The sequence below is a fragment of the Artemia franciscana genome, chromosome 21 (genome assembly GCF_032884065.1).
Source record: "Artemia franciscana chromosome 21, ASM3288406v1, whole genome shotgun sequence".
Lineage (NCBI taxonomy): Eukaryota > Metazoa > Arthropoda > Branchiopoda > Anostraca > Artemiidae > Artemia > Artemia franciscana.
In genome coordinates this window covers 30,555,504-30,578,949 of record NC_088883.1, presented here as the reverse complement: position 1 = coordinate 30,578,949, position 23,446 = coordinate 30,555,504, and the positions used below count along the sequence as shown (strand labels likewise).

The window sequence follows — 23,446 nt, the reverse complement described above, 5'->3', positions numbered from 1 at the left end:
ACATTCTTCGCTGTCCCATTGTCCGTGCCTATAAAAAGATTGTCAGGTTTACCAACCCTCGAACATGCAACATACAATTGTCCATGGGAAAAACAATCTGTATTAAGATCTATACCGCATTTTTCTAATGTTTGCTCTTGAGCTTTGTTGATGGTGATTGCAAATGCTAATCGAATTGGGAATTGCAATCTTTTAAATTGAAAAGGCAGATCCGTTGGAATCATAGGAATGCGAGGAATAAGAACAGCCTCACCCTCAAAAGGCCCTGTAAAGATTGTTGACAGGCTTTGGTGGGTTAATATTTCGTAACGGTATTATTGGTACGCCTATGTTTAGATGTAGCACGTGTGTTGGAAACCCTGGGAGATCCAGGGAATTTAAAAATTCAGATGGATAATTAACCACTTCATTTGGTTCCAGAACTGTGTCGACTGACTTGTAAATTACTTCCTGGTCTTGAATCTTGGTCAAAATAATATTGTTGATTAGGTGGCCGTCTTTATTCTTGCCTGCCATTATCGCTCGTTCATTGAGCCATTTATGATTTTTATAATTGGTTAGAATATTCGGAAATACCTTTTCATCCAATTCATTTTCGGACGTCACTAAATTTCAGAATTCAGCAGGCAGTTGTATACGTCCTGAAATTCAGTCTACTGGGAGCTTTCCGTTTCCAATTGCCAGCAATTGATCAGAAAATATTGCATCAGAGTCATCGTTTTGCAATCGGACAAGCATATTTATAGTTAATTTTAATGTCTTTACGTGTGCCCATAAATTAGAATTTTTCAGGCAAGCATTCATTTTGTCCGCAGGGGTTGATCTAGGCATTATAGGTAATGTTTGCCTGAAATCTCCCGAAGGCATTATTAATGTGCTGCCAAAGGGTTTCAAATTTCCTCGCAAATCTCGTAATGATTGCTCCAGAGCCTCGAGCGATTTTTTTTTGTGCCATTGTGCACTCGTCCCGAATAATAAGTTTGCATTGCTGCAATACTTTACCCATCCCAGATGATTTGGAAATATGGCACGTGAGAGTTTCTGTAGAATGCAAAATCAGAGGCAATTTCAAAGCGGAATGAGCCTGTTCTTCCACCAGGCAGCAACGTTGCGGCTATTCCGGACAACGTAATTGCCAATACTATGTCATTTTTTGATCGAATTGATGCCAGAATCAATTTTATAACAAACGTTTTACCAGTACCTCCTAGCACATCCAAAAAGAAGATTTCTCCTACGCTGTTATTTACACAATGCATTATCTTATCATAAATGTCTTTTTGCTCAGACGTTAACTTAGAAATATTATTTCATACATACGACAATAGATCACTCGTGTTGTAACTTTGTTCACGATCCAATTCTACACATGTCAAAACAGCAGCGTTACGATTAGGTGAAGGCAATCCCAAATCCCGAAGAGGTTTGTTTGCCATACATACGCACAAATCTTCTATAATAACTAAAGTGTAGTTATAAATTTCTGATGTAAAATCAAAAGTCATATATGACGTCTCTAACCGTTTTCGATGGAGTATATCTTCGGACATTTTCGATTTATATTTTCCCCATAGCTCTGTAGGAGCTGAAGGAGAGCAAGTTGTTAGTATGATTCCAAACAATGCACGAATTTGACTTGCAGTTGACGTTTCACACGCGTCATTGATGCAGTTACTCCAGTGTTGGTCATTCTCCAATAAATTCAGAGCTTGGCATGCACTATGGTAAGTGTCATGTATAGTACCATTTACAGTCCTCAAATACTCAAAGGATGTCGGACCGGGTACATTCACCAAAAGCAGGCGTAGAAAGAAGCATTCATGTTGATTGGGGTGAACGGTGTAGAGTCTTCCGAGTCTTCCTAAATTCAGAGCTTGGCATGCACTATGGTAAGTGTCATGTATAGTACCATTTACAGTCCTCAAATACTCAAAGGACGTCGGACCGGGTATATTCACCAAAAGCAGGCGGAGAAAGAGGCATTCATGCTGATTGGGGTAAATGGTGTTCCTATCGCGGTATCTTTGAAGATGGTAGGTTGGCCGTCGACTGACTTACCCTGTGTTCGACGTTCAAATGATTTCTTTTGAGCATTCCACATGTAATACGAAGACACTTCAGTATAAAGTAGTTTTTTTGCAAAAGAATCATTTTGACATAACGAAAAGAAAGCAGTTAACGTTGTATCCGGTGGATTCAGGGTTCTTTGTTGTACATTGGATTCCAAAAAAGAAACAAGTTTTCCATTCTGTAAATGCACCGCTAAGTGAACAGCAGCTGGACTTTGTTCATGTATCAGAAATAGAAGCCTACCACCTGCTGAGTGCCTTGGCCCAGCTTCGAAATCGGCCAAATAGTTCTTTTTTCTCAACCGGCATATTGACATTTCTGAACTCTAAAACGGTCTAAAAAGGTAAAGGTTTTGAACTCCCTTCTAAAAAATTTTTTATTGCATTTTATGCTAGAAGAAACATCGGAGATACGCGTTTATTTCTTAATTTTTTCCCAATGGGAATCGTATCGAACCAATCTTCATAGGAGATCGAGGGAGGGTTCATTCGATGTGATTTTGATTTCGGACTGCAAGGCAAAAACTGCCATGTCGCTGCCTTTGTTGACGTATTTACATATGTATTTGATTACCTTTACGGAGTTAAAGTATTCAACGTTTATGTGTGCATTAAATGTTTTTGATAATAAAGGTGAACATGGAACAACACACTGGTTATCTACTTCGATGATGGTGACGTTATGCTTCTTTATAATTGCTGGTTTATCGCCATCTTCAGTAGATCTTCTTCTATATAGTGGGTAACCGTCATTGCTGGTAATTGTGTTGGGTACTAAAAGTCGAGAATATTGCTTTGTGCACCTTCCTCTGACCCTGCATGGTGATTTTTCGTTCAGTGCACGGCAAGGTCCATGTATTTACCACAACATCATATAAGCCCTTATCGACATTTTCATCAGGTATTTCAGCGGAAATCACGTCGTCAATTTCATTAGAAGTAATTTTATCATGCCAGGCGATAATTTTCACGTTGCTCTTGTGATTCCTCGGCACGCTTTCTTTTGGCATCATCTCTTTGAGCCTCAAGCCTGTTTTCACGTTGTTCTTGTGATTCCTCGGCATGCTTTCTTTTGGCATTATCTCTTTGAGCCGCGAGCCTGTTTTCACGTTGTTCTTGTGATTCCTCCGCACGCTTTCTTTTCTTACTGTCTCTTTTAAACTCAAGCCTTTTGCCATTAACTCTGAGCAGCTTCCTCGGCTGATTCTTCTGCCATTGTAGGATTTATACTAAATGTTATCTTTTAATCGCAACCCTTATATACTTATAATGACGTCATATACAAAGCCTTATATACTTGTAATGAAGTCAACTTATAATAGGTATTTAAGAAAATTCGTTCAAAGACAAATTTTTAATTGTAAGAAGATCGTGGACGGAAAAATGTTTAATTGTAAAATGACTGAAGAACCTACAATGGCAACAGCCGAGGAAGCTGCTCAAAGAGTCTATGCCAAAAAACTTGCTGCTGATAGAGAAAGTAAGAAAAGAAAGCGTGCCGAGGAATCACAAGAACAGCAAGAAAACAGGCTTGCGGCTGATAGAGAAAGTAAGAACAGAAAGCGTGCCGAGGAATCACAAGAGCAACGTGAAAACAGGCTTGCGGCTTCAAGAGATAATGCCAGATTAAGAATGTGCAATTTCCGTCAACGAAGGCGTGTCGAGGAACTACCAGAGCAACGCGAAACCAGACTTGCTGCTAAAAGAGAAAGTGAAAAAAGAAGGCGTGCCGAGGAATCACAAGAGCAACGTGAAAACAGGCTTGCGGCTTCAAGAGATAATGCCAAAAGAAAGCGTGCCGAGGAATCACAAGAGCAACGTGAAAATTATCGCATGGCATTCAGGTACAGCCCAGTCGATGATTATAGTAGATGTGTTCAAATCGGGACTGTGTCTAAAATTTGTCCCTACTGCAAGGCCTTGAAATTTAATGGTGAAACAATGGGAATGTGTTGCGCCTCAGGAAAAGTTAAACTTCCTCAACTGGCTGCACCCCCAGAGCCATTGAAGACTTTGCTTACTGGAACTACGTCAGAATCTAAGCGTTTTTTTATCAAAAATCAGAAAATATAACTCATGTTTCCAAATGACGTCGTTTGGTGCATTAATACAAAAGAAGAAAAAAAACTAAAAAAGGTAAAAACTACAAAAAATATAAAAAATAAAATACCAAAAAAACTGAAAAAGCTAAAAAAATAAAATAAAAAAAATAAAAAAATGTAAAAAACTAAAAACTAAAAAAAACTAAAAAGAAAAAAAAAACTAAAAACTAATAAAAAAAATAAAAAAGAAAAAAAAGTAAAAAAAGGAAAAAAACTAAAAAATAAAGGAGAAAAAGAAAACTATAGACCGGGACACAGGGAATATAAATGACGACCGGGACACTCAAAGAGAAATCACAGACTGGGACATTGGGACACAAATAACGACCGGGAGATATAAATGACGACCGGGACACTCACAGATAAATTGCAGACCGGGACACAAGGAATATAAATGACGACCGGGACGCTCAAAGAGAAATTACAGACTGGGCCACTGGGACGCAAATGACGACCGGGATACTGGGAATATAAATGACGACCGGGACACAGGGACACAACTACAAGGGGGATGCTGGGGGCACAATGGGATATATAAATGACGACGGGGACACAGGGAATGTTCGATTAGCAATTACCATCAACAAAGCTCAAGGACAATCATTAGAATAATCAGGTATAGATCTGAATACGGATTGTTTTTCCCATGGAAAATTTTATGTTGCATGTTCAAGAGTCGGTAAACCTGACAATCTATTTATATGCACAGAACTAATAGGACAATGGCACGTAACTAATATGGCGCGTAACGACTTACGCGCCCGGAGGGACTTGGGGGGGGGGGGGGGGGGCGCGAAGCGCCTCCCCAACAGCTAGTATATACATAAATATATAAAAATAAGTTGTATGTGTGTTATGTCTGTCTGTCTATCTGTCGAGTGACGTCATGTTTGTCCGCATATGACATCTGAATTATTTCATCATATACCAATTCAAAAACGAATGTATTCAAGCCGATGTTGCAGAGTTGGTAACGCGTTATGTTCCAGGTTCTAGGTTCGAGAGGTTCCAGGTTCGAACCTTGGCTATAGTATTAATACAAAAGAAGAAAAAAACAAAACTAAAAAAGCTAAAACAAAACAACAAAACTAAAAAAACAAAAAAACTAAAAAAGCTAAAAAAAAAGGTTAAAAACTAAAAACTAAAAAGGAAAAAAAACTAAAAAAAGGTATAAACTACAAAAAAAATAAAAGAAAAAAAAATAAAAACTAATAAAAAAAACTAAAAAAAGCTAAAAAACTAAAAAAAAAAATAAAAAAGGTAAAAAACTAAAAAAAACTAAAAACTAAAAAAGAAAAAAAAACTAAAAAAGGAAACAAACTGAAAATACAGGAGAAAAAGAAAACTAAAAAAAATAAAAATAAAAATAAAAAAAAATAAAAAAAAGGTAAAAACTACAAAAAAAACTAAAAAGAAAACAGAAAAAAAACTAAAAAAGCGAAAAAAAAGGTAAAAACCAAAAAAAACTAAAAAGCAAAAAAAAGGAAAAAAACTAAAATTTATTTCAAAAAAAAGAAAAAAAAACTAAAAAAGGAATAAAACTTAAAAATAAAGGAGAAAATGAAACCTAAAAAAATTAAAATAAAAATAAAAAAAAATAAAAAAAGGTAAAAACAACAAAAAAACTAAAAAGAAAACAGAAAAATAAAAAACCTAAAAAAAAAGGTAAAAACCAAAAAAAAATACTAAAAAGAAAAAAGGTAAAAAACAAAAAATTATTTCATCATATACCAATTCAAAAACGAATGTATATACAGACCGGGACACCGGGACGCAAATGACGACCGAGACACCGGGACACAGGGAATATAAATGACGACCGGGACACTCAAAGAGAAATTACAGACTTGGACACCGGGACACAAATGACAACCAGGACACAGGGAATATAAATAACCGGGACACAGGGACACAACTACAACGGGGACGCCGGGGGGCACAGGGGGATATATAAATGACGACGAGGACACAAAGAATGTTCGATTAGCAATCACCATCATCAAAGCTCAAGGGCAATCATTAGAATCATGAGGAATAGATCTGAATACAGATTGTTTTCCCCAATTATATGTTGGTAAACCTGACAATCTATTTATATGCACAGACAATGGGACAGTGAAGACTGAAGTCATGTTTGTGTGTCGACCGACGTCATTATAAGGATTGAGCATTATGCCGTCATGAAGTTTTTTGTCGACTCACGTCATGTTTGTCGACTGACAAAATTAAAGACCGGGACACCGGGACACAAATAACGACCGGGACACAGGGAATATAAATGACGACCGGGACACTCAAAGAGAAATTACAGACGGGGACACTGGGACACAAATGACGACCGGGACACAGGGAATCTAAATGACGACCGGGACACAGGGACACAACTACAACGGGGACGCCGGGGGGCACAGGAGGGATATATAAATGACGACGGGGACACAGGGAATGTTCGATTAGCAATCACCATCAACAAAGCTAAAACCTGACAATCTATTTATATGCACAGACAATGGGACAGCGAAGAATGTTGTATATTCGAAAGTTTTACGTAGTTAAAAACATATATATATCCATCTATATTCACAGGTGGGACACAGGGACACAACTAGAATGGCGCGTAACGACTTACGCGCGGGGGGGCTTGGGGGGTGGGGGCGCGAAGCGCCCCCACCAACTAGATGTTGGCGTGCATCCCAACAGCTAGTATATATATATATATATACTAGCTGTTGGGGTGGCGCTTCGCGCCACCCCAACACCTAGTTGGTGGGGGCGCTTCGCGCCCCCCCCAAGCCCCCCCGCGCGCGTAAGTCGTTACGCGCCATAATAGTTACGCGCCATTGTAGTTGTGTCCCTATGTCCCACCTGTGAATATAGATATATATATATATATATGGTTTTAACTACGTAAAACTTGCGAATATACAACATTCTTTGCTGTCCCATTGTCTTTGCATATAAATAGATTGTCAGGTTATCCCCCTGTTTCCCCCGGTGTCCCCGTTGTAGTTGTGTCCCTGTGTCCCGGTCGTCATTTATATTCCCTGTGTCCCGGGTCCCGGTCATCATTTGTATCCCGGTGTCCCGGTCTGTATATACATTCGTTTTTTAGTTTTGTTTTTCTCCTTTATTTTTTTCCTTTTTTTTTCTTTTTTAGCTTATTTAGATTTTTAGATTTTTTAGTTTTTTTTATTAGTTTTTAGTTTTTATTTCTTTTTAGTTTTTTTGTCCCGGTCGTCATTTATATCCCCCTGTTTCCCCCGGTGTCCCCGTTGTAGTTGTGTCCCTGTGTCCCGGTCGTTATTTATAATCCCTGTGTCCCGGTCGTCATTTGTATCCCGGTGTACCGGTCTGTATATACATTCGTTTTTTAGTTTTGTTTTTCTCCTTTATTTTTTTCCTTTTTTTTTCTTTTTTAGTTTATTTAGATTTTTAGATTTTTTAGTTTTTTTATTAGTTTTTAGTTTTTTTTTCTTTTTAGTTTTTTTGTAGTTTTTACCTTCTTTTTAGTTTTGTTAATTTTTTTTTTTACTTGTGTCCTGGTCGTCATTTATACTCCCTGTGTCCCGGTGCTTTGTTGATTGCTAATCGAACATTCCTTTTGTCCTGGTCGCTTTCTCTTTGAGTGTCGTCATTTATTTTTTTCTTTTTTAGTTCTTTTAGTTTTTACCTTTTTTAGTTTTTTTTTAGTTTTTAGTTTTTTTAGTTTTTTACCTTTTTTTAGTTTTTTTAGTTTTTTAGCTTTTTTATTTTTTTATTAGTTTTTAGTTTTTTTGTAGTTTTTGCCTTTTTTTTTAGTTTTTTGTCCTGGTCGCTTTCTCTTTGAGTGTCGTCATTTATTAGTTTTTTCCTTTTTTTTTTAGTTTTTTATTGGTTTTTACCTTTATTTTAGCTTATTTTTCAGTTTTTTCCTTTTTTTTAGTTTTTTTTTATTTTTTATTTTTTTTAGTTTTTTACCTTTTTTTAGTTTTTTTAGTTTTTTTAGTTTTTTAGCTTTTTTACTTTTTTTATTAGTTTTTAGTTTTTTTTTGTAGTTTTTGCCTTTTTTTAGTTTTTTCAGTTTTTTTTTTAGTTTTTTATTGGTTTTTACCTTTATAGTTTTTTTAGTTTTTTAGCTTTTTTATTAGTTTTTAGTTTTTTTTGTAGTTTTTGCCTTTTTTTAGTTTTTTCAGTTTTGACGTCACCTAATCCAGTTTTTTCAGGTGACGTCACCTGACACATCCATCCACACATCCATCCACACATCCACAGACAGACAACTTATTTTTATATATATAGATAGATATATATATATATATATATATATATATATATATATATATATATATATATATAATAAGTTGTAAGTTTGTCCGCATATGTGTGTTTGTTTGTCCGCAAATGACGTCTGAGAAATAAAGAAGAAAAAGAAAACTAGAAAAAAAAGAAAAAAAAAGGTAAACAACTAAAAAGGAAAAAAACTAAAAAACTAAAAAAGCTAAAAAATTAAAAAAAAGAAAAAATTAACAATTAAGAAATATTAACAACTTATGTACTCCCAATTACAACTGCATATTCAAAGGAAGGTTACATCCACTACAGTTGTTTGTGGTCATATGTTTTTAAACTAGTATTTACTAAATTTCCAACATCTCTTTTTTCTAATTTGGTTCCCAATACTACCGATGACTGTACAACTGCATATGAAGGTCTTTTCCATTATGAATAAATCCCCAATTTTTCTAATTTATTGAGATACGTATGGTTGTTTAAACCTCCGCTTGAACAATAAAATACTATTTTTCCACTGTCCTTGGTACTTTCACAGTAACGCTAGGTTCACATTATTGTTACCCTTAAAAAAAAAAAAAACTTCAAAATTACGCACCTCTGCTTAACCTCAACCCCCCCCCCCAGCCAAAAAATCATCCTAAAAAGGTGTACACTTCCAAATAATCATTACTATATTTAAACGCTGGTCAAAGTTTGTAACTTGCAGCCCCTCTCCTGGGGACTGTGGGGGGGTAAGTGAGCCCCAAAGAAATAGTTATTATGTTTTTGACTATGCTCAACAATATGGCTATCTCAAAATTTTGATCCGTTGACTTTGGGAAAAAATGAGCATGGAAGGGGGCCTAGGTGCCCTCCAATTTTTTGGTCACTTAAAAAGGCATTAGAACTTTTAATTTCCGTTAGAATGAGCACTCTCACAACATTATAGAACCACTTGGTCGATACGATCACCCCCGGGAAAAAAATAAACAAATAAACACGCATCCGTGATCGGTTTTTGGCAAAAAATACTAAGCTCCATATTTTTGTAGACAAGAGCTTGAAACTTCTACAGTAGGGGTCTCTGATACGCTGAATGCGATAGTGAGATTTTCTATTTAAGATCGTATGAATTTTAATGGGTGTTTCCTCTATTTTCCAAAATAAGACAAATTTTCTCAGGCTCGTAACTTTTGATGAAACTTACATATTTAAAATCAGCATAAAAATCTGATTCTTTTGATATATCAATTGGTATCTAAACTCTATTTTTAGAGTTTTGGTTACTATTGGGCCGGTTCGCTCCTTACTACAGTTCGTTACCACGAACTGTTTGACAACGTTTAACATATAAACATATTTATTTTTTAAGATTTTAACAATATTTTTTTTTTAAATTAGGAGAGAAGGAAGCTAAAAACAGTGATCTTATTTTGTGCAAAATGAATTTGGCAAAAGACGCAGTATTAGTAGGTAATAATTGAAGATAAATTACTGTTGATATGAGCTTTTCAATTCTATTTCAAGTGAATTAAATTTTCTGCTTCAGTAGAAAAACCGTGACTTTAGAATCAAGAAAAAACATATTACTATTAACAAATCTTGACTTTTGTCGACATGTCTAGCTACACCTTAGCCAGAGCATAATTCGTTCCAACATAAATTTTTTGATATTTGGTAATGGAATAGGCTGGGAAAGCTGGTGGCTTTGCTCCTTCAAGCCATTCAAACTAATCTTTTCTGTTTAAAAATTTGTAAGTTCAAACAGTTCAGCTTTAACGATGCAAAATTTACTTAAGAAACTGGCAATGCTGATAATTATAAACGGCAAGAATATTCTGTAAAGCCTGATATGTAAAAAAAAGAAGGAAAAACGAAAACTCTTTCGCTATCAAACTCACGTATCTGTTGATATTGCAACATTTATTCTAAGAGTTTATTTTAACGTTTACACTTGACTTATCGCTTACAGAATTGAATCACATATGTTAGAACCAAATTATACCAACAATTAGATCTACGTTTCATGGGCAACGTGAGGTGTTGCGGCAACCTTTGTTCGGCTTCGCCAAGTAAAGTGTTGCGACAGCAACACTTTAGTTTTGTTTCCTCGCTTCGATTAAACCCCAAAGTTATTAATCTGTAAGGATCTTAAAATAAATACTAGGAACACTAACTCTCAAAAGTTGCAAACACCTCATTGCAACTAACAAAAGTTACAAACCCCTCATCGCTGAAGATGATTGTAGCCTAACAGTTGTTTATTACTTACAAGTCCTCTACATGTCTTACCACTGGAACCAAATTGGTCTTACCATCAAATACACCGGAAACTAATAATAGGTAGACCAATTAGCAGAAGTTGCGAGCCACTCATTGTCGAAGATGATTATGAGCTTACAGCCGACTGTTGCTTAAAACTCCCCTATATGTGTCGCAATGGGTATCGGCCTATTTTTGCTCTCAGTGTGTACCTTACTACTGAAGTTGTCAACCCCTTTACACTTTCACTGCAAACACCTCATTGAAACTAACAAAAGTTGCAAACCCCTCATCGCTGAAATTGATTGGTGCCTAACAGTCGTTTATTACTTACAAGTCCCCTACATGTCTTACCACTGGAACCAAATTGTTCTTACCATCAAATACACCGGAAACAAATAATAGGTAGACCAATTAGCAGAAGTTGCGAGCCACTCATTGTCGAATATGATTATGAGCTTACAGCCGACTGTTGCTTAAAACTCCCCTATATGTGTCGCAATGGGTATCAGCCTATTTTTGGTTTCAGTGTGTACCTTACTATCGAAGTTGTCAACCCCTTTACACTTTCAAACTGTTATATCTCATGAAGGAATCTTTCTACCAAAAAATTGATGACATATACTTTGATCAGATCATCAAGAGCTATCGACTGCCGTCGAATAAAAAATCTATCTGTTTTAGTTCAAAGTTTACTTTTTTTGCCGTAGGCCAAGTTTCTAACGTCATCACTTAGAAAGGAGCAAAGGATAAACTCTAATTTCTTTAGCAATGAGAGAAATTTTAAAGTTTGAGGCACACCTGATACGGTGTCAAAGTACTGATCACCTGATTGGAGCTTGTCCCCGCTGACCAGCACATCTCAAATGTTCCAGATGTTCTGGCCCTCATGTGAATTCCAAGGAAAACCCTTGCCAAGCCTCGCCAAAATGTGCAAATTGCACTATGGAACACGTAAGTTTTAGTCTGAAGTGCAAAGTTCTCCGATCGGCTCTCAACAACGCTAACAAATGAATGCTCAAACTCCGTTTAGCTTTGCGTCCCTTAATATTAATGGCATAAAAGACAAGGATCTATTGATTAATGAGCTGCTTGAAAATGATATTGTGTTTTTACAGGAGCACCTTCTCTCTAAAGTGAATGTTGATAGCCTAAAGCATTTTTGGATCCATTATACCTTCTTAAGAGCCGCCCAGAAAACCCGGGGTAGACCATCAGGAGGTCTGGCCATCTATTTCAGACATAAGACTCAGCCGATATTATTGCAAAGTGACGCTAACATCTTAGCGATAAAATGTGGTGATACCGCATTTATAAACATTTATTTCCCCTGTAATGAAAAGACTGTGCAGTCATTGTCTATTTTTTCACAAGCATGTAATCGCCTACGAAAACTACTTAGCGACCTTTCAAAGCAAAATACCAAATGGATTCTCGCCGGCAACATGATCACTGACTTATTATCTAATTCTGACCGATCTGAAATCTTTCTCAATTCACTACCCGGAAGATTCCATCTTGCTGATAAAGATCTTCTATTTACTTATATTCACAATCGTGGTGGTCTTACTTCCAACCTTGATCATGTAATTGTGTCAGATTCAACTCTACGTTCATCAATAGTTCATGTGGCCGACTCTAAAATCGACGAGGATCATTTACCAATCTTGCTCCATGGCGAGCTCTGTGCAACGTAACTCTCCCAAGTGGTTCTCAAAGTTAAATTGGGAAAATACCAATGTTCCACTTTATGTATTGACATTGTCCCAGTTACTATCATCTATTAAAGTGCCTTCCCACTTATTGCAAACATCTGCATGTACAACTTCAACTCGGATAGATATCAACTCGTATTATCAGCAAATATTATCCGAGTACGTGCAAACGGGTACTCGCAATCCATTTTGGAAAGTTGATCCTAAAGTGAAGATGGCTAAACAAAAAGCTAAGTTCTGGCTCCGTATGGGGAAAGCCTGTGATCGTCCTTCTTCTGGTTCAGTCCATCAAATAAAACAGAAAACCCAAAGAGAGTACAAATATTCCCTGCGTAGAGCGAGACTGAATGCCTGGGATGGTCCTTGTGGCAAGAAATCCTGGGATCGTGTTATAAACAGTGTAAAGTGTTCACCTCCAATTAATTCGTCTCTTCGGCTATGTGACTTCATTTCTCATTATAAAAATATTTTGCTTTCATTTAATATTAATCTCCAAAATCATTTTACTAAGCTTGTCAACTCAATCCTCCCAATTCGTATCAACCAATCTCAAGTGTTATCGGTGGAATCTGGTGTTATACTCCGAGCTATTAAGCAAGTGAATAAGTCTGAGTATCTCGATAGTGATGGTCTTTGCTTCAAGTTTTTTTTTATGATTGTCCTTAACTGCTGAAGCACTTGCAGTTATTGTTTCAGATGTGTTTGGCACAGTCCGTTGTGCCAGATAGTTTTTTGTCCGGTTGTATATCTCCCATAATCAAGAGGAGTAAGGACCCCAATGCTTGCTCTAATTACCGTGCTATCACTGTGCCTTGTTTTGTTAGTAATCTATTTGAATATGTACTGCTACCAACCATTAACTCCAAGCGCAATTTTACGCCCTTTCAGCTTGGTTTTAGAAAAGGTATGGGCTGCGTTCAAGCTCACCATATTGTGGGTCGGCTAATGAAACAAGCCGTTGCTCAAAAAACAATATTGTTTGACTGTTGGTATATCTAGTGCTTTTGACAATGTAATTCATTCAAATGCTGACACAGTTTAATGTATTTTGCTGACTCCACAGTTTAATGTATTTTGTGGGTTATAAATAAATTATTATTATTATTATTTCTCTATCGCAATCCCAAGTGCGAAAAACCTAATGATACACTCGGCTGAAATCACGAACAGATATAGGTAGAAACAATAGATTTTTGGCCCCAGGCAAGAGCTCTACGAAGCTTTCCAAAATTCAAGGTCATATTTATCAATCCAGCCTAAGGTCCACACTTTCTATAAAAACACAGAGGTTAGACCCTTACCACTTTCTAGGAAGAAGCTGAAATCGGGGTGATAGGAAAAAAAAAACGACAAAACCAAAGTGTTGCTTTCGCAACACAATGAATATTTTCTCAAAACTCCTTTTAAAGGTGTGCAACAATATGCTCTTTCTAATATACTTTTTCCAATTAAGCTAAACTACAATGAATTTTTATGTATGCAAACATGGTAAAAGATGGTTTTGAAAAAAAAATCAAGCGATCTGAATTGTTGGCTTGAAAACACTTCCAACAACTCATTAAGCGAAAAAAAACGAATACCTTCCATTTCATTTACCAGCCCTCAACATGTTGGAGGGATAATACTTCATCTAATTTGACCAACAATTGTCATCAATTAAAAAAACATATTATAAATATTACTGGGTGGAAAGAGTAGAGAACGTTAAACAAGTCAGCCAATTTAATCAGAGCAACCTTTTCCCAGTGATATTCTAAAAAAAAAAAAAAAATCAATATGATCAGAGGGCAGGATTCAGGAATTCAGGATTCAGCAAAATAATAAATGTGAAACAGGAACCACAAAAAAGAAAAAGAAAGAGACTCACCTGTCAGTGCATCACCTGGAGTGTAGCCAAGTCGTTGTATAAGGTACCTGCATATCAGGTAACCAGTCCTGTTCAGTCCATGCGTGCAGTGTACCCCGACCACTTTGTCACGGTTGTGATGCAGAAAGCTATCAGCAATCGTAAAAAATCTACATTAAAAAAAAGCTTCTATTTTATTGTTGGGATTTGAAGTTTTCTAGAAACAGAGAAGAGATTAGGAAATGAGAAAAGACAATATTCCAAGAATATTTAGCGGGCCGTTGCAGTATTACTTCTTTTAGGCTACCATTTGAAGTTATATACTCAGAATTCTTAACATTATATTTGAAACAAAAGAATGTTAACGTATCTTGAACATATTTCACTCTCTAAGAAAGTATTTAGATTGTCTTCTTGAAATAAAACATTCTTGTAAAATTTGTCTTGTTTTAAAATCAATTCAATGTCAAAACTAAGTGAGACTTTAAATAGGTTTGGCAGCCTCATTTTCCAAACAATACTTAAGGTCAATATATCGACATAAATATATATCTATGTTAGCTGTTGGTGTGGCATTTCGCGAAACACCGGTACCTAGTTGGTGGGATCGCATAGCACCCCCCCCCCCCTAACCCCCCCCCCCACACGCGTAAGTCGTTACGTGCCGTATTAATTACACGCCATCGTAGTTGTGACCCTGTGTCCCACCTGTGAATACATACATATATATATATATATATATATATATATATATATATATATATATATATATATATATATATATATAACTACGTAAAACTTACGAATATACAACATTCTTCACTGACTCATTGTCTGTGCATATAAATAGATTGTCAGGTTTACCGACTCTTGAACATACAACAATTGTCCATGAAAAAAACAACCCGTATTCAGACCTATACCGCATTTTTCTAATGATTGCCCTTGAGCTCTGTTGATGGTGATTACTAATCCAATATTCCCTATGTCCCTGTCGTCATTTATATATCCCCCCTGTGACCCCCCCCCCTCGGCGTCCCCGTTGTAGTTGTGCCCCTGTGTCACCGTCGTCCTTTATATCTCCTATGTCCCGGTGTCCCAGTCGTCATTTCTGTCCCGGTATCCTGGTCTGTATTTTCTCTTTGAGTGTCCGGGTCGTCATTTATATTCCCTGTGTCCCGATGTCACGCTCGTCATTTGTGTCCCGGTGTCCCGGTCTGTAATTTCTCTTTGAGTGTCCCGGTGGTCGGTAACGTCATCTTATAATGACGTCATATGCAAACCCTCTTTTTACAAAGAAACGAACATGCATACATACAACTTATTTTTATATATCTACTAGCTGTTGGGGTGGCTTTTCGCGCCAACCCAACACCTAGTTGGTGGGGGCGCTTCGCGCCCCCAAGCCCCCCCCGCACGCGTAAGTGATTACGCGCCAATTAGCTACGCGCCATTATAGTTGTGTCCCTGTGTCCCACCTGTGAATATATATATATATATATCTATATATATAAAAATAAGTTGTCTGTCTGTCTGTCTGTGGATGGATCAGGTGACGTCACCTGAAAAAACTGGATCAGGTGACGTCAAAACTGAAAAAACTAAAAAAAGGCAAAAACTACAAAAAAAACTAAAAACTAATAAAAAAAATAAAAAAGCTAAAAAACTAAAAAAACTAAAAAAAGGCAAAAACTACAAAAAAAACTAAAAACTAATAAAAAAGCTAAAAAACTAAAAAAACTAAAAAAAGGCAAAAACTACAAAAAACTAAAAACTAATAAAAAAAATAAAAAAGCTAAAAAACTAAAAAAACTAAAAAAAGGTAAAAAACTAAAAAAACTAAAAACTAAAAAAAACTAAAAAAAAAGGAAAAAACTGAAAAATAAGCTAAAATAAAGGTAAAAACCAATAAAAAACTAAAAAAAAAACTAAAAAAACTAAAAAAAGGCAAAAACTACAAAAAAACTAAAAACCAATAAAAAAAGTAAAAAAACTAAAAAAACTAAAAAAAACTAAAAAAAGGTAAAAAACTAAAAAAAAATAAAAAATAAAAAAAAACTAAAAAAAGGAAAAAACTGAAAAATAAGCTAAAATAAAGGTAAAAACCAATAAAAAACTAAAAAGAAAAAAAGGAAAAAACTAAAAAAAAATTTCATCTAAAAAACTAAAAAAAACTAAAAAAGGTAAAAACTAAAAGAACTAAAAAAGAAAAAAATAAATGACGACACTCAAAGAGAAAGCGACCAGGACAAAAGGAATGTTCGATTAGCAATCAACAAAGCACCGGGACACAGGGAGTATAAATGACGACCAGGACATAAGTAAAAAAAAAAAACTAACAAAACTAAAAAGAAAGTAAAAACTACAAAAAAACTAAAAAGAAAAAAACTAAAAAAAGGCAAAAACTACAAAAAAAACTAAAAACTAATAAAAAAGCTAAAAAACTAAAAAAACTAAAAAAAGGCAAAAACTACAAAAAAAACTAAAAACTAATAAAAAAAAATAAAAAAGCTAAAAAACTAAAAAAACTAAAAAAAGGTAAAAAACTAAAAAAACTAAAAACTAAAAAAAAACTAAAAAAAAGGAAAAAACTGAAAAATAAGCTAAAATAAAGGTAAAAACCAATAAAAAACTAAAAAAAAAACTGAAAAAACTAAAAAAAAGGCAAAAACTACAAAAAAAACTAAAAACTAATAAAAAAAGTAAAAAAGCTAAAAAACTAAAAAAAATAAAAAAACTAAAAAAAGGTAAAAAACTAAAAAAAATAAAAAATAAAAAAAAACTAAAAAAAAGGAAAAAACTGAAAAATAAGCTAAAATAAAGGTAAAAACCAATAAAAAACTAAAAAGAAAAAAAGGAAAAAACTAAAAAAAATTTTCATCTAAAAAACTAAAAGAACTAAAAAAGAAAAAAATAAATGACGAGACAAAAGGAATGTTCGATTAGCAATCAACAAAGCACCGGGACAGAGGGAGTATAAATGACGACCAGGACATAAGTAAAAAAAAAAAACTAACAAAACTAAAAAGAAGGTAAAAACTACAAAGAAACTAAAAAGAAAAAAAAACTAAAAACTAATAAAAAAACTAAAAAATCTAAAAATCTAAATAAACTAAAAAAGAAAAAAAAAGGAAAAAAATAAAGGAGAAAAACAAAACTAAAAAACGAATGTATATACAGACCGGGACACCGGGATACAAATGACGACCGGGACACAGGGAATATAAATGACGACCGGGACACAGGGACACAACTACAACGGGGACACCGGGGGAAACAGGGGGATATAAATGACGACCGGGACACCGGGACAGGGAATGGTCGATTAGCAATCACCATCAACAAAGCTCAAGGGCAATCATTAGAATCATGAGGTATAGATCTGAATACAGATTGTTTTCCCATGGACCATTATATGTTGCATGTTCAAGAGTCGGTAAACCTGACAATCTATTTATATGCAAAGACAATGGGACAGCAAAGAATGTTGTATATTCGCAAGTTTTACGTAGTTAAAACCATATATATATATATATATATATATATATATATATATATATATATATATATATATATCTATCTATATTCACAGGTGGGACATAGGGACACAACTACAATGGCGCGTAACTATTATGGCGCGTAACGACTTACGCGCGCGGGGGGGCTTGGGGGGGGCGCGAAGCGCCCCCACCAACTAGGTGTTGGGGTGGCGCTTCGCGCCACCCCAACAGCTAGTATATATATATATATATATATATATATATATATATATATATATATATATACTAGCTGTTGGGGTGGCGCTTCGCGCCACCCCAAAACCTAGTTTGTAGGGGCGCTTCGCGCCCCCCCCCAAGCCCCCCGGCGCGCGTAAGTCGTTACACGCCATATTAGTTACGCGCCATTGTAGTTGTGTCCCTATGTCCCACCTGTGACTATAGATAGATATATATATTTATATGTTTTTAACTACGTAAAACTTGCGAATATACAACATTCTTTGCTGTCCAATTGTCTGTGCATATAAATAGATAGTCAGGTTTACCGACTCTTGAACATGCAACATATAATGGTCCATGGGAAAACAATCCGCATTCAGATCTCATGATTTTAATGATTGCCCTTGAGCTTTGTTGATGGTGATTGCTAATCGACGATTCCCTGTGTCGCCGTCGTCATTTATATATCCCCCGTGTGCCTCCCGGCGTCCCCGTTGTAGTTGTGTCCCTGTGTCCCGGTCGTCATTTATATTCCATGTGTCCCGGTCGTCATTTTTGTCCCGGTGTCCCAGTCTGTGATTTCTCTTTGAGGTCCGGGCGTCATTTATATTCCTTGTGTCCCGGTGTCCCGATCGTCATTTGTGTCCCGGTGTCCCGGTCTGTATATACATTTGTTTTTGAATTGGTCTTTTTTTAGGTTTTAGTTTTTTTAGTTATACCTCATGATTCTAATGATTGCCCTTGAGCTTTGTTGATGGTGATTGCTAATCGAACATTCCCTGTGTCGCCGTCGTCATTTATATATCCTCCTGTGCCCCCCGGCGTCCCCGCTTTAGTTGTGTCCCTGTGTCCCGGTCTTAATTTATATTCCCTGTGTCCCGGTCGTCATTTGTGTCCCGGTGTCCCAGTCTGTAATTTCTCTTTGAGTGTCCCGGTCGTCATTTATATTCCCTGTGTCCCAGTGTCCCGGTCGTCATTTGTGTCCCGGTGTCCCGGTCTGTATATGCATTCGTTTTTGAATTGGTCTTTTTTTTTAGTTTTTTACCTTTTTTTAGTTTTTTTAGTTATACCTCATGATTCTAATGATTGCCCTTAAGCTTTGCTGATGGTGATTGCTAATCGAACATTCCCTGTGTCCCCATCGTCATTTATTTAGTTTTTTTTGTAGTTTTTACGTAGCCAAGGTTTGAACCTGCAACCTCTCGGACCTAGAACCTGGAACATAACGGGTTACCAAGTCAGCTACTTCGGGCTTGAATACATTCGTTTTTGAATTGGTATATGATGAATTCCCATTGTTTCACCATTAAATTTAAAGGCCTTGCAGTAGGGATAAATTTTAGACATAGTCCCGATTTGAAGACATCTACTATAATCCTCGACTGGGCTGTACCTGAATGCCAAGCGATAATTTTCACGTTGCTCTTGTGATTCCTCGGCAAGCTTTCTTTTGGCATTATCTCTTGAAGCAGCAAGCCTGTTTTCACGTTGCTCTTGTGATTCCTCGGCACGCCTTCTTTTTTCACTTTCTCGTTTAGCAGCAAGTCTGGTTTCGCGTTGCTCATGTAGTTCTTCAACATATCTTCGTTGACGGAAATTGCATATTCCTAATCTGGCATTATCTCTTGAAGCCGCAAGGCTGTTTTCACGTTACTCTTGTGATTCCTCGACACGCTTTCTGTTCTTACTTTCTCTATCAGCCGCAAGCCTGTTTTCTTGCTGTTCTTGTGATTCCTCGGCAAGCTTTCTTTTCTTACTTTCTCTATCAACCGCAAGTTTTTTGGCATAGATTGTTAGAGCAGCTTCCTCGGCTGTTGCCATTGTAGGTTCTTCAGTCATTTTACAATTAAACATTTTTCCGTCCACGATCTTCTTACAATTAAACATTTTTCCGTGAACGAATATCTTAATGTCTTAAATACCTTTAATGACGTCATTGTCATAACAAACATGACGACAACTAACTTGATGGCGTCATGACATGACGTCACTCGACACACACACAGACAACTTATTTTTATACATATAGATAGATTAATGCTAAAGCCAAGGTTCGAACCTGGAACCTCTCGGACCTAGAACCTGGAACATAACGCTTTACCAACTAGTATATATATAAAAATAAGTTTTCTCTCTGTCTGTCGAGTGACATCACTGTCCACATATGACGTATGAATTATTTCATCATATACCAATTCAAAAACGAATGTATTCAAGCCGAAGTAGCTCAGTTGGTAAAGCGTTATGTTCCAGGTTCTAGGTCCGAGAGGTTCCAGGTTCGAACCTTGGCTTTAGCATTAATCTATATATTTATATATATAACAAAATAAGTTGTTTGTGTGTCTGTCAACTGACGTCATTATAAGGATTGAGCTCTACGTCGTCATGAAGTTAGTTGTCGTCATGTTTGTGTTTGTCCGCATTATTTCACCATGTGGCGTGACACGTGACAACATTTCATCATGTTGGAGTGGCGTAAAGCGCCACCCCAACAGCTAGTATATATATATATATATATATATATATATATATATATATATATATATATATATATATATATATATATATATATATATATATATATATATATATATATATATATATATATCTATATATATAAAAATAAGTTGTCTGTCTGTCTGTCGAGTGACGTCACTGTCCGCATATGACGTCTGAATTATTTCATCATATACCAATTCAAAAACGAATGTATTCAAGCCGAAGTAGCTCAGTTGGTAAAGCGTTATGTTCCAGGTTCTAGGTCCGAGAGGTTCCAGGTTCGAACCTTGGCCTTAGCATTAATACAAAAGAAGAAAAAACTGAAAAAGGTAAAAACTCTATATATATATTTATATATCTATATATATATAAATAAGTTGTCTGTCTGTCTGTCTGTGGATCAGGTGACGTCATGTTTCTGTGTCGGCTGACGTCATGAAATTAGTTGTCAGGTGACGTCATGTTTCTGTGTCGGCTGACGTCATGAAATTAATTGTCGTCATTTTTGCTTTGACGGTGACGTCATTCAAGATATATAAGACATATGTTCACGTAGAAATCTATTAATGTTTAAGTTTACAATGACTGATGAAGATGCTCAAAGAGTTTATGCCAAAAAACTTGCTGCTGATAGAGAAAGTCAGAAAAGAAAGCGTGCCGAGGAACTACCAGAGCAACGCGAAAGCAGACTTGCTGCTAAAAGAGAAAGTGAAAAAAGAAGGCGTGCCGAGGAATCAAAAGAACAGCAGGGAATCAGGCTTGAGGCTGATAGAGAAAGAAAGAACAGAAAGCGTGCCGAGGAAGCAAAAGAACAGCAAGGAAACAGGCTTGAGGCTGATAGAGAAAGAAAGAACAGAAAGCGTGCCGAGGAAGCAAAAGAACAGCAAGGAAACAGGCTTGAGGCTGATAGAGAAAGAAAGAACAGAAAGCGTGCCGAGGAACAACCAGAGCAACGCGGAAGCAGGCTTGCTGCTGATAGAGAAAGTAAGAAAAGAAAGCGTGCCGAGGAATCAGAGCAACCTGAAAGTTATCGCCTGGCATTCAGGTACAACCCAGTCGATGATTATAGCTTGAGTAGATGTGTTCAAATCGGGACAATGTCTAAAATTTGTCCCTATTGCAAGGCCTTGAAATTCAATGGTGAAACAATGGGAATGTGTTGCGCCTCAGGAAAAGTTAAACTTCCTCTATTGGCTGCACCACCAGAGCCATTGAAGACTTTCCTTACTGGAACTACGTCAGAATCTAAGCGTTTTTTGTCAAAAATCAGACAATACAACTCATGTTTCCAAATGACGTCGTTTGGAGCCCAAATCGAAAATCCAGATCAATTTATGTCTACTTTCAAAGTAAAAGGGCAAATTTATCATAAAGCAGGGTCCCTTCTACCATTCTCAGGCGAGAATCATAAATTTTTACAATTGTACTTCATCAGTGATAGAAATTCTGAATTGAATGCACGCTGCGAAATTTCTCCCAACGTTGAAAGGACAATCGTTTCCCAATTGCAACATCTTTTCCACGAAAATAATAATTTAGTGCGTCTGTTCAAAACAGCCATCGATTTGATGCCTACTGATACGCATAAAATTGTTATTTCCGCTGACAAAACGCCTCCTGGCCAACATGTGCGTAGATACAATGCTCCGACTATCGACGAAGTGGCAATCGTTATGGTCGGTGATCAGTTTTTACCTCAAGATATTATTCTTCATAAGCGAAACGCTCAGTTGTTAAGAATTGCTGAAACTCATCGATGCTACGATCCCCTACAATATCCTATCATTTTTTGGGATGGAGCCGACGGCTATCACTTTAATATTAAATTGATGAATCCAGCCACTAACAAAGAAATGAATAAGAAATGCAGTGCAATGCATTATTATTCCTATAGACTAATGATTCGGCAGGATGAAGAAAATTATATTTTAAAATGCCGTGAATTGTTTCACCAATTCGTCGTGGATATGTATGCTAAAATTGAATCAGAACGTTTGCTATATATCCGCCTGAATCAGACCAAGCTCCGCTCTGAACAATACATTCATTTGCGAGATGCAGTTATAAATGACGGTAATACCACAAACGTTGGAAGATTAACAATTTTACCTTCGTCATATGCTGGCAGTCCCCGTCATATGCATGAATATGCTCAAGATGCTATTGCGTATGTTCGTCTCTATGGTCGTCCAGATTTATTTATTACATTTACATGTAATCAATCTTGGGACGAGATACTGCAGCTTTTACTTCAAGGACAATCGGCGGTTCATAGGCATGACATTACGGCACGTGTCTTCCGGCAAATGTTGAAATCACTGATAAACTACCTTGTAAAACATGAAGTGTTTGGGTCAGTGCGATGCTGGATGTACTCAGTGGAATGGCAAAAACGAGGTTTGCCACACGCACATATACTAATCTGGCTACATAAAAAAATTACTTCGAACGAAATTGATGATGTGATTTCCGCTGAAATACCTGATAAAAATGTCGATAAGGGGTTACATGATATTATTGTAAAAAATATGATACATGGACCTTGCGGTGCACTGAACGAAAATTCACCATGCATGGCCAAAGGAAGGTGCACAAAGTAATATCCTAGACTTTTAGTACCCAAAACAATTACTGGCAATGATGGTTACCCACAATATAGAAGAAGATCTACTGAAGATGGCGGTAAAACAGCAATAATAAAGAAGCGTAACGGTACCACCATCGAAGTAGATAACCAGTGGGTTGTTCCATATTCCCCATTATTATCAAAAACATTTAATGCACACATAAACGTTGAATACTGTAACTCCGTAAAGGCAATCAAATACATATGTAAATACGTCAACAAAGGCAGTGACATGGCAGTTTTTGGCTTGCAGCCCGAAATCAAAAATTTCGATGAAATCGTAGAATATCAGGCTGGAAGATACATAAGCAGTAATGAATCTGTTTGGCGAATTCTTTCATTTCCGATACATGAACG

The 23,446-nt window shown here is 36.4% G+C and overlaps 3 protein-coding genes across 8 annotated transcripts in view; 1 reads left to right on the top strand and 2 right to left on the bottom strand.

The window, feature by feature from the left end:
* Positions 1 to 23,446, bottom strand: part of LOC136040871 (uncharacterized) — a 685,992-nt gene that overhangs the window by 411,716 nt on the left and 250,830 nt on the right. The gene's annotated exons all lie outside the window — the stretch shown is intronic.
* LOC136040869 (frizzled-5-like) overlaps positions 1 to 23,446 on the top strand; it is a 445,049-nt gene that overhangs the window by 172,953 nt on the left and 248,650 nt on the right. The window lies entirely within an intron of this gene.
* Positions 1 to 23,446, bottom strand: part of LOC136040853 (RNA/RNP complex-1-interacting phosphatase-like) — a 120,091-nt gene that overhangs the window by 27,178 nt on the left and 69,467 nt on the right. For 3 of the 4 annotated variants that reach the window (XM_065725227.1, XM_065725225.1, XM_065725228.1), the window contains exon 5: positions 14,267 to 14,415. In XM_065725227.1, the coding sequence (XP_065581299.1) occupies positions 14,267 to 14,415 (149 nt within the window). The remainder of the gene's footprint in view (positions 1 to 14,266; positions 14,416 to 23,446) is intronic. The other variant, XM_065725226.1, reaches the window with a different exon arrangement.